Source organism: Sciurus carolinensis, chromosome 9 (genome assembly GCF_902686445.1).
Source record: "Sciurus carolinensis chromosome 9, mSciCar1.2, whole genome shotgun sequence".
Lineage (NCBI taxonomy): Eukaryota > Metazoa > Chordata > Mammalia > Rodentia > Sciuridae > Sciurus > Sciurus carolinensis.
Window position 1 is genome coordinate 94,373,982 of NC_062221.1, and position 12,186 is coordinate 94,386,167.

Below are 12,186 nucleotides of genomic sequence, written 5' to 3' on the forward strand. Positions count from 1 at the left end.
TTGTTTGGAGTAGGGCAAGAGTGTTAAGACTGGGAACAGGAGAAAAAGAAAGAGCTTTATAGTATCCTGTTATCCTAGTATACATTTGAATATTTTAAACATTTACTAATATTTGAAAAGAAAAAAAATCTGGTGTTTTTTTCCTAAGATTAATACTTATTTTAATAATGAAATATTTATATTTTTAATGAAATACTACCTTGATTGAAAGAACATATATAGTCTTTATGCAAAATTACATGAAGGAGACTTTCTGGCAAATTAATTTATTACTGTGACATACTAGAAAACAGTAAGTTTTTAAAAATTATTTTTATTCTAATTAGTTGTACATGTCAGTAGAATGCATGTATACATTTTGATTTTGTTTCTTGCAAGTAGGAAATTAATAAGTCTGTGTTGATAGCAATAACCATGTCATAGAGAAGTGTTTTAGTGTAACCTGCAGCTACCACCTTAAATTATGTAATCTCTGTATTAGGGAGATAACTCTTCTGGTGTGTTTTGTGATATCTGCAGAGTATGCACAGCCACTTGTGGGAGGAATCGTTGGTACACTTCATCAGAGATCTACCTTTAAACCAGAAGAAGGAAAAGAAGCAGGCTATGCAGACCTCGATCCTTACAACTCTCCAGTGCAGGAAGTATATCATGCCTATGCTGAACCACTGCCGATTACTGGACCTGAGTATGCAACCCCCATCATCATGGACATGTCAGGGCATCCCACAGCTTCACTTGGCCTGCCCTCCACATCCACTTTTAAAGCTACAGGGAACCAACCTCCCACTCTAGTGGGAACTTACAATACACTTCTCTCCAGGACAGACAGCTGCTCCTCAGCCCAAGCCCAGTATGATACCCCAAAAGGTGGGAAGCCAGGTCCAGCTGCCCCAGATGAATTGGTGTACCAGGTGCCCCAGAGCACACAGGAAGTGTCAGGAACAGAAAGGGATGTGGAATATGATGTTTTTAAAGAAATCCTTTGAAGGTAATGCTGCTTTTTACAAAGCATCAATTTAAAGCACATGGCCTTTTTTTTTTTTTTTAGTTGTAGTAATATATAGAATGTATTACATATCTGTCACTGAAGTGGTTGGGAAATGTGGTGCCCAAGGTACATGAAACTACTTATCTCACTTAAAAGGTGTTGCTGTGGCACAATTACTGCTTGCCTGATAAATTTTGAACATCTGTTTGTTACTACTGTAAAACACTATTTTTAATACAGAAAAAGCTCCCTATAATGCACTTCAGAGAAACTGAAAATCACTGAGAGTATTTATTACCAATGCTGCAGGTACATTAATGAACTCAAGAGATGGTTCTATTAGCCTGACTGGCAATAATGCATGGTACTGTTCTTGAAATATCTAATGGCTTGAATTATCCCTTTGTGAAAGGTGGGTACTCATGTTTTCCTCTTCTTCATTTCTATATTACTTTCTGGATTCTTTTTTGAAAATACTTAGTGAGATAAGGTTTAATTTGACCCCAGCTGTACACACTGGTCTCCCCTTAGGAAGATCTATGTTGGAAACTCTGACTTTGGAGTGACTGACTTTTCCCTTTCTTGACACTTTTAAGAGCTGTAGCACTTCATCAACCTGGTCTCATCCCCGCTCATTCTTTCTGCCCCAGAGCCCCATTCATGTGTTTATGAAATATTTTATTTCAGTAGGTGTTGCTAGCATTATCAGTCTCATGAATTGAGATCCTCTGATGTCTTCAAGTATACTTCTTAAGGTGTGGAAACAAAAGAGAAACAATTTACAATTTAGAAAAGTTCTAAGGGAGACTCTCCCCTCTTCACCTAGTAGTAATATAAATTACCTTACAAAACTCCAACAAAAAAAATAACCAGAACTTGTGCTCTTTCATTTCTTATTTATACACACACACACACACACACACACACACTTTTTTACAGTCTCATGGTATTTTATAATTTTAGTCAAATAAAATATTTTCTATTTTCAGTTTTCCCCAGTAAACTAGTATAAGAAATGGAAATCCAACATGTATTCTTTGGTAGTGTGATTGTGCCTTTTATGTGTGGTACAAGATGTCAGTAGTCCTTTATGTCATAGCTAGGGAACAGACATAATCACATCCTGCCAATGAAATTGTTTTTGATACCTCCTGGCAAATTCCTTATTGCCACTTGTTCATGATGTGCCCAGAACTAGTTTCAGATGGATTAAATTAGATATCATCTGTAATATATTAGTCTGTAGTACAAATCCCATCTTTAAATATCTTTAGACTGGCAAGACAATGTAAGCTCACCATATGATAAAAATATATAAATTTGACATTCCCTCTACTGTAAACCTTAGTGTGTAGACTAAATGTTAAAATGTATTTTCACATGAAGTTCTAGACATTTCTATTGGCTCATGCCACAAGATTATGATGTTTGAATAAAGTTGAACAGTATTCATTTTGCTTACTTCCACAAGTGCATCAGTATTTTTAAAAAATTGCTTCTAAATGAGAACTGTTTCTTTCTGCAGCTTCCCTGCCTTTTCCTTGTATAATTTTGTTGGTTTGATTTTCATTTTTCATTTTTCAAACTTAGAGGCACAATTTCACAATTGAAAAAATCAGTGCATATTTTTAAACAAAAAGCACAGATGTTGTACTTTTATTAAACCATAAGTGAATTTGTAAAGCACATATATTAATGCAGTTATCCCCTTTCAGGTGGGAACAGAGTAAATCATTTTGTTGTTTATATTTTTTCTTAGTACACAGGGAATATACTTTTCCTCAAGTCATATGCCTGTTTGAAGCTTTAAGAGAGATGTTTCAATAACTGTTTCATTTTCCCAAAGAAACTTGCTATTTTTGTATAGTTGTATGACCTGATCGTTTTCCCTGGAGTTTTTTTTTTTTTTTTTTTTTTTTTTTTTTATCTTTCTTTCTTTTAATGAGAGGCAAATGTTTTCTGAATTGATGCATATTTTAAGACTTGATTCATATTGCCACTGTGCTGTTGTCCTTGAACTACCAATGATTTTAATAAAATACATAGTTTTTACTATTTTTATATTTTACTTTCCAGATGAATTGCTGAGCCTGATTCAAATGGTTTTTCTGGTTTTGTACTTTTAGTTTGTTTTCATATTAGAATTGTTTGTTCCTGGTTTTTAGTACATTTATGTCTGATATATATAGCTTTGGAGACAATCAAGTAACAACTAAAATGTGAAAGTAACCATTGTTACTTTGTTGACAAAATTCCCTTGAATTTTTATTCTTTGCTTGAAATACTTAAGACTTAATCACTGTGGGTTATTGGATTAAATTTTTTCTTGATAATACAAATAGAGAAATCAGACAATGATGTGGCAAGTGTGGCTATTAGGCCTATAGGTTTCATTAAATTACAATGACTTGGCTGTTACTTGATTCTAGGAACCAGCACAGTTAAAGACATTGTGAATTATGATTTACATTTTATTAAATGCTGTAAATCTAAATCTTATTGAATGTGCTAGGTCTAGTCCAGTTATTTAAGTTCACATTTCACTATTTGCACTTTGCATTGAACAATGGGTTTATTCATTGATGAAAATGGTTCAAGTAGAGAATTTATACAAGAGTTAAAAAATATTATATGTACACTTGCCTCTCCTCTTCCCTCTGGAGAAGAGCAGAGTGTGAGGCCATCAATATGAATGTGGCCACAGAGCTGTGGAGAGTGTTAAGACCAGAGGACCTTTGCCTTCATTCTGTACTGTCACCTGGAGAGCTAAAGGGCTATAGAAATATCATGTCACATGAGGCACCTAGAAAGAACCAGTAAATTATGTGGGATATTGAAAGCTTTTTCCAACTCTTAAGAGAACTGATGACCCTCTGCCTTAAAAAAAAAAAAAAAAGAAAGAAAAGAAAAGAAAGAAAATTATTTGCTCTGCCTTTTGATTCTGAACTTGAAGTCTCTAAACTGAAAAATCCAATTGGATGGTTATTAAAATACTTTTTAGGTCAACTAAGGCACCAGTTCTCATTTAATCCAACTTGTGACTAGTTTCTTTTACTTTTTTCTTTTATTTAGCACTGGGAATGGTAGAAAGAAAACATGTATTGAAATATATATTAGAAATAAAAATGGCTTGGTGTCAGTTATATTCTCTCAGAATGTACTTTTCTTACCTCGGCATGTACTGTAGTCACTCAGATTTGTATATGTTGCTAGAATAGATTGTATAAATAGTGAGATTTTAATGTGTTCATGTGTTTTTAATAAATTGTATATATGTGTCTTGCTCAGATTATTTGGCTTAAAGAACCTTGAGATTTGTAGGTTTTGTCATACTACACAAAATAATCAGATTTCTCAATATTAACTTCAGTCATCAATTTTATGTCCATCATTATATAGTGATTATACCAACATTTGAAAATGCTACTATTGTTTTCCTTAATTTTTTTTCCTATGGCCAGCCCCATCCTTTCTGAAGCTTGATTTGTTTTATATAAACTGTACTTCAGCAGCCAAGCCACCACCTATAGCTGTGTGTTGTAAGGGAAATATACCACTGAATGCAGTGGATTCTGGTCTAGAACCACCTTTTCCCCTTCCAGATTATCAGAAGAATCAAATAAAACTGGAGCACTATGCAAACATATGCTGGTATTAACAGAACACAGTCCTTCCAGTCAGTGTCTGAACTCAGTTAAATAAATTACTAGTTTTCTCTGCCTCACACTGCTTTTAAGTATTTCACTTTGGCCCTTTGTATAATCTCAGGCAGGATGCTTGTTGGTTACATTGATGTTTCCCATTTATATCAATTTTTCAACCTAGTAATTCTTTAACTCAGACCTCTTCTGACAGCTTTTCATTCCATCCTTCTTATAAACTCTGCTCTTCTCTTTCTCCTTTACCTCTTATTCTCCCACCCCCCAGGAGCTTTTGGTTTATTTGTAAAATTTGGAAAAGAAACCAGGTCACCACTTTTGTAGGACTAGCTTATTTGCATCCAGTTGGATGCTTTGGTGTACCCAAGACAGCCATGTAAACTTTTCAGTTGAAGAGTAATTTTGTGAAAAATTGGGATTTTTTCATGAAAATACTTAAGTCTGAAATCAGCTTGACTCTTTTTTTTTTCTCCCCCTTTGGTACTGGGGATTCAACCCAGGGTTGCTTTACCACTGAACTACATACACAGCCCTATTTATTTTTTGAGATAGGGCCTAACCAAGCCCCTGAGGCTAGCTTTGAACTTGGGATTGTTTGTGTCAGCCTCCTGAGTTACTGGGATTACAATGTGCACCCCCAGCCAGGTGCAGTGGAACATGCCTGTAATCCCAGTGGCTCTGGAGGCTGAGGCAGAAGGATCACAAGTTCAAAGCCAGCCTCAGCAATTTAGCAAGGCACTAAGCAACTCAGTCAGACTCTGTCTCTGAATGAAACAAGGGCTGGGGATGTGGCTCAGTGGTTAAGCACCCCTGACTTAAGTCCCTGGTCCCAAAAAAAAAAAAAAAGAGCGTGCACCATCATGCCTGGAAGCTTGATTCTTCTTAAGGGTAAATTTGCTTTGTTGTCTTCCTTACCATTCCCAGTTTACTTCAAATAAAAACTGAATAATGGATAAATTATGCCAGGCAAAATGTTTTCAGTTTTCCCTTCCTGGAGCTTCCCTAGTTTAGCTTCTTTTTTAGAGTTACTCTGTTTTGTTTAAAATAATACAAAGCAATCAGATTTTAGTAATTGAATTAGTTATTTACTCATTCAGAATTTCACATTTTGCCGATTTCCTTTAACTTAAAAATAACTTCTTTCCTTCTACCAAATTATGACTCATCACAATCATGATTTAAGTAATGGCAGGGAGCAAGAGGGGGAGGATTAAACCAGTGTGAACTTAGGTTTCCACAGCCAGGTGGTTGCACATTGCTAGAGCTAGGCACAGTTGTATTCCAGTTTCCCACCTGCCAGGTACAGTAGCCAGGCAGACCTCTCAGAATCCCACAGTAGTCAAAACTGGTAAACTCCATCTCCTTACTTATTAAGGAGTCACATCCTTTCAGAAGTCTAAGATGACATTAACTATAAAAAGGTGTTTTCAAACACCTCAAAACAGTAGCTTATTTTTAAAAAATGATGCAATTAAAACTTTATTTCCCTGATATCTTAATTAGGCCTTTCTTGTTTTTCATAAATATATTCACATAAATTAAGCTGGTAGTTATGAATCACCAAGCAGCCACAGACTTCATATACATAATTTGACAAGTTTATCGAATATATTTAAAAATAAACTAAAAATTGCAGTATAAAAATAAAACTAATACTGTTAGCATCCTTCTGAGTCTGTAGGGTCAATCTTGCGTCAAGTTGATTACAAAGTTTTTTTCTATAATGTCTTTCAAAAAGAGCTGTTCTGCAGTCAAATTGTGATAAGCATTCTGAAGAAGAAAAACAATGTAAGATTACCATCAGTCCCAATCCCAGAATATTAACACAGCAATGGAATGTTGTGGATCTTACAAGTTCTGTATAAAAACTTCAAATGCTAAGTAACAAGTCACACGGACTTATGTTGCCTTCCTACTTTCTTTTTCCTTGTTCATTCTTGTGCAAGAGCTTTCGCTGAAGCCCCCTCTTTCCACTTAAACTATCACTTGAGTGGAGGCCTCTTCAGAGCCTCTGGTGTCCTGTGATATAAATCTAGGAGCCAAAATTTTAAGTCAGAATGGATTTTTTATAAAAGCACCAGTTGGAATTCATTTTTTTAAAAAAGTTGTCCTGAACATAAGAACCTCCTATAAAGAATGGTTCAGTTTAAGATGTATTTAAAAAATACACCTGGGGGTTGTAGCTCAGTGGTAGAGTGTTTGTCTTATATGTGCAAGGCCCTGGGTTCAAGTCCCAGCACCATAAAAATTGAAATTAATTCTATTGATAGGGAGTTGTTTAAACATTTTGTTATTTATATGACACTTGTAGTACCATAAGAGTTACAGGAAAGATTAGAGATTGGAGAAATGAGCCAAAAGTCTGTTCTAGGTACCTAAATCTTGAATATTCAAGTGTTTGGTTTGCAGCTGGGAGCCTGAGTCTGGAGGGACAAAAGACAGGAATAAAACCCAGCCTGAATACTACTGGGGGATTGATTTCATGAGATATATCCATATATAACACATCATTTCATATTTCAATGTTAAGGTACAGATAACATTTTAATCCTATCCCTTAGGGTAGCCTACTAATCTAAGAATTAAAAAAATAAAATCCTTCTCACTCAATTGAAATCCTCAGGATTAAATTTACCACTATTGATCTCTATTCAAGAACAGACATGATCTAGTGAAAAGACAACCTTTTTAACCATGAAAATTCTTTTACCAGGCTATATTGTTCTAGACCATCTTCTCTAACAATAACAAAAATACATGAAGGGCAGGGCTGTAGCTCAGTGGTAAAGAGCTTGTCTAGCATGCACAAAACCCTGGGTTCAAGAACTAGCACCACAGGAAAAAGAAAACACATGAAAAGAGTCGCTGTGAGCATAGCCCTGCTTTGGGGTAAATTTGTACATCTCATACACAGAAGCTTGTATGTATACTTAAATAGTACAAACATGATATGATATCTAAGGCTTGTTCCCTATATGGTTTTGGTGCACTTGGTATTAACCATGAGATTCTACCAAGGTCTCAGACCCACAATTTAGGAATTGCTGTTATAGTAAAATAGCCTATTGACTTGAGTCCTAATTTCAGCCCTCGATAGCTCTGTAGCTCCCTTCAAGCTCTCAAACCCTCAAAACTTTTCCATTAGTAAAGTAAAAGTGAGAAAATATGGGCTTTTCAACAATAACAAAGATTATACCAAAGTGTGTTATCATGTGTGTGTATATTACCTTATCCATCAAAGACATGGTGGCATTTCCATAGTAGTGCAAAGGACTCTTGAGGTCAGAAAAATTATATTTAAAACCAGCTAGGTGAACTTCATGACATATGTGAAATGCCAGTGTGATGGCAATAATTCCTGTCGTTGGGTGTTTGGATTCCTAGGAGAGAAATTAAAAACTTTTTCAAAAATGCAAATGAGTTCCTTGTTTCCAAAACATTTTGTGTTGACCTAGTCATGAAACAAGGATTTTTGAACATTTAGGTAAAATAAATATTAAGTTAAATCCTCATCAGTTAGCCCCCAAGCAGCCAACCATCATCCACAGAACCTACACGATCACCCGGCAGACTCTTCACTCTAGTGAAACTCAATTCTCCAGTCATCCTATGTCCACACCTAAGCACCAGAATAAAGCAAAAGAAAATATTCTTGCCTGGTCATGTTAAGCAAATGGCCAGAGTCTCAAGCAGACATTGAGTGGATCTAGCCACCCAATTGTGCTTGTCAAGTCCCATTCCTACTTTTCAAGATGACATAAATTTATTCTTCAACAGCCCATCTTCCTACTCTAAATTGACAATTTAATCCTGATTTCTCTATGAAAATGAAAGCGACAACTATATCACCTTCCTAACTCCAAATCTACCATCTTACCTGCATCTTTACCTACACTTGCAGCTCCCACCTCTTCACAAGGGACAAGATGTCTCTGTTAGTGCTACACCTGATCCTTTCACTAGTGTACATATTCCACCTCTGCTCAACAACTAGGCTTCTACCCTTAACCACTTTCTCCCCTTGTCATCAATATTTTCCTCTAGTGAATCAGTTTCTTTAGAATGCAAACAAACTTCTTGACTCTATGTCACCTTCCAACTGTTATTAATTTCTTAAAAATTTTTAGTACCAGTGTTCTCTAACCTCAGAAATATTTTGGACTACATTATTGTCCTTCCTTCCTTTCTAGTTTCTGTGATATTTTTAACTGTGCTGTGGTGTGAATGTGTTACCCCAAAGGTCCATAAGTAAAGGTTTTGTCACAATGGTGGCACTAGTTGGAGGTGCTATGGGCCTTTAAGAGGTGGAGCCTGGTGGGAGGCCCTCAGGTAATTAGGGGTGTGCCCTCAGCAGGGATTGTGGGACTCTGGTCTCTTCTTCTTTCTGTGTCCTGGCTCGAGATGTGAGAATACACTCCACTCCAACATACATAGTGATGTGCCATACTTGCCAGAGGTCCAAAGCATGGAGCCACTCAATCTTGGACTTACTTTGTGCAAAAATATACCTTATTTTCTTCATGAGTGGCCTATTTCATGTGTTTCATTGTAGTAACACAAAGCTTCCTAATGAATGCTTCATACTATTCTTTTTAGCCTGAAAAGCTAATCACTTGTCCTGAAGCCAGTCCTGCTATGGTGAGCACAAGCCTGTGCACCAGCCCACCCAGTTACTCTCCTTGCTGCAGAAGACTGAAGATAAGGTTATAAGAGATAAGCCATTTGAACACACAAACCCCAGGAAAGCCCTGCAAGGGGTGGGGGTGGAGGAGAACCCAAAAAACAACAAAATTTAAAGCTATTTTCCTTTTATTGTGAAAAACAAAGATAATATCCACAGGTATCCAATCTTACTATTTCAGGTAGAGCCCTCAGAAACTACCTCATGAGCCATGGTTCTCATAATTTCTGAAAGGTCCCAGGACCCTCTATTCTACCTCAGCTGAATCTGCAGTTTGAAATCATGCAAACATACATACCTGATTTTTGGGAAAATATTTTGGAAAATTAAGTAGTTCATAAGCTGCTGTTCTGATAATGGAAGGATCTAATATTCTGATTTGATAAGGTTGGTAGATCAAATTTAAGGCTGGTTTCTTCCAAAAACCACTAGTATTCTGAAATGAAGGGTATAGAAAATAAAATACAGTTGCTTTTATTTTTTTTAAGGAAAATTACCAAAGGAATCTGAAGGCAGATCAATTTTGCCAACTTACTATTTTGCCACCTGATAACAATTCCAGTAGCCACTTTAAGTCAAGAAGTTTAAAAGCAGCCAGAATCACTGTACTATTGGGGTCATTGTGACTGGGATCTGAAAAAACAGATTCTGGATAAAAAAGTCGGAAGGTTGTTCTTCTCCCAACATCCTCTTCGTGTCCTAAAACAGGACCATTGTTCATTCTGTGGGTAGGAAGACACACAAGATTTATGTAAACAGGTGGAGAACAAGCCATGTTCATTACAGTTCTCAGAGGCTTCAGAATTGGACAAATAGCCATTTACCTGTGTTCTGAAACCACACAGCAACTGATCTATCTTTTACATGTAATGGCCATGGAGATGATTCCTCTTAAGAACTAGCTGTTTGCTCAAAGGCAAAAATATTCATCTGTATTTGAAAACTAATTGTGGAGCCAAGGATAATTCAATTTTACCTTCAGGAAAACTGAAGACTAAGAGAGATGGGAGCACAGAATACTAGAGTTAAAAGAGACCTTGGAGGACAACCACAGAAACACCCTTAGATTTACACAAGAGCCCTGAAGACCTGAGAAAGTTATATGGCTGTGGTCACAGTGTCATTGCACATGGATTTGTGTCTAAGCAACTGACAGGTAAGAAGAATCACATTCAAGCTGGCTGGAAGACCCATCAAAATTGTGCTGCTCTGAAGTGAAGGAAATGTGTTGGAGCACAACGAATGAAGGTCTGTTGGTAGAATGAACTAAAGAACCACAAAGGATCTACTGTCAGGTTTGTGTATGCTCAAAGCCAAGGTCAGACATGCACTATTTATGCACACACCATGAAAGCATGCTATAAAAAAGGAATTATTTGTTTCCAAAACAGTGTCCCCTAGGAGGATAAATACTGCTTTACTCTTTGTCACTGATTTCGTGTAATATAAGACAGTCTTAACATTTGAAATGACTTTCAAAATTTTGTACCATGGTGTTTTCCTACAAGGGCTTGCTATGGTTTTAAACAGATTTAGACAGTTTATAAGTAGAGAAGTTTGTGAATGCTTCAAATTTATTTTGTAGGTAAATTATCAAAGCTTCCTGAAAATAGAAAATAAATAGAAAATAAGGTGACCTTGCTCTGCAGAAACTAGCAATACTCCAGAATACTGCCAGGGTCACCCTAATGTGTTGCCCCCATACACTAGCTCTCCCGCAGAAAACTATTCTTAGCTACTCCTAATACCCACACTTAGACCAAATGATGACCTTACAACCTTTCATTGAGAAAACAAGAACATCTTTATTTTCCCACCACTACATCTAAAGGAACGCTGGTCGTTCCAACCACAATCCTGGACAATCCTGGTTCCTCTTGCCATTACAAAAGATTAACCATGCTTGCACTCTGGACCCTATTCCCCTCTCTCTCTACCACACTTTCTCCACTCATTTCCATTAGTTTAACAATAAGCTCCAGCACTACTACCATCACAAAAGAAAAGAACACAACAGATCTCTCCTTGATTCTGTAACCATCTCCAACTACCAGTTCATTTTCCAGAGCAAAATTTCTCAAAAGAGTTGATGAGACTAATTTCTCCACTTTCTCATCTGCATTCTCTCTCCAACCCATTCCAATCAGGATTTTTGCCATATAATGCCTTTAAATTTGCTTCTGTCAAAGTAATAAAGAGTTTCAGATTGACCACCTCATTGTCTCTCTGTCCTTGTTTTATATGACCTCTCATCAACATTGGGATGCAGTTTGTATCTCTCTCTCTGACCTAAAACACTGCTCTCTCAGCTTCTGTGATCACCTCCTCATCTTCCTCCTTCACTGGTGGATCCTCTCTATCCCCTTTAACTTTGATCAATTTCCCTCTACATGTTAAGCTCTACAACTGTCCTGGGCCCTCTTTTCTCAAAACCTCAGTCTCTTCCTGGAAACTCACCAAGTCCATAGTGTAAACATAGCTCATAGGCCTCTCACCAATGAAACTAAATTTCTGCTTGACTTATCCATGGTGTGTCTCATAAGCATCTCAAATCTAACATATAAACAGAGAAAATCTTATTCTTCTGAATCTACTCCTGCTCCTATCAATAAATGATAATCACTATCCAGCCAACCTTTAGGTTGAAAACAGTAGGCAATACCCTTGGTTGTTTTATTCCCATTAGTCCTCACATTTAGTAAAGCAATAAATCCTAATAAACCCAGATCTGTAACATGTCTCCAGTCAGCCCACTTGCCTACTTCTCCCATCTATCCTGAGCCAAGCCATCATCATCTCCTACCCAAATGCAGCACCTTAGGTGAATGTCTCCTTTCCATCATTGTCGTTCACAT

General features: G+C 36.7%; 2 protein-coding genes across 14 annotated transcripts in view; one reads left to right on the top strand and one right to left on the bottom strand.

Moving 5' to 3' along the window:
- Dcbld2 (discoidin, CUB and LCCL domain containing 2) overlaps positions 1-3,943 on the top strand; it is a 106,660-nt gene extending 102,717 nt beyond the window's left edge. For all 3 annotated transcript variants that reach the window (XM_047563369.1, XM_047563370.1, XM_047563371.1), the window contains one exon: positions 520-3,943. In XM_047563369.1, the coding sequence (XP_047419325.1) occupies positions 520-989 (470 nt within the window). In that variant the 3' untranslated portion in view covers positions 990-3,943. The remainder of the gene's footprint in view (positions 1-519) is intronic.
- Positions 3,944-6,113: 2,170 nt separating this feature from the next.
- The window catches only part of St3gal6 (ST3 beta-galactoside alpha-2,3-sialyltransferase 6), a 55,043-nt gene continuing 48,970 nt past the window's right edge, over positions 6,114-12,186 (bottom strand). For all 11 annotated transcript variants that reach the window (XM_047563320.1, XM_047563316.1, XM_047563315.1 and 8 more), the window contains 4 exons: positions 9,867-10,053; positions 9,630-9,767; positions 7,878-8,030; positions 6,114-6,420 (listed from right to left, as the gene is read on the bottom strand). In XM_047563320.1, the coding sequence (XP_047419276.1) occupies positions 6,334-6,420; positions 7,878-8,030; positions 9,630-9,767; positions 9,867-10,053 (565 nt within the window). In that variant the 3' untranslated portion in view covers positions 6,114-6,333. The remainder of the gene's footprint in view (positions 6,421-7,877; positions 8,031-9,629; positions 9,768-9,866; positions 10,054-12,186) is intronic.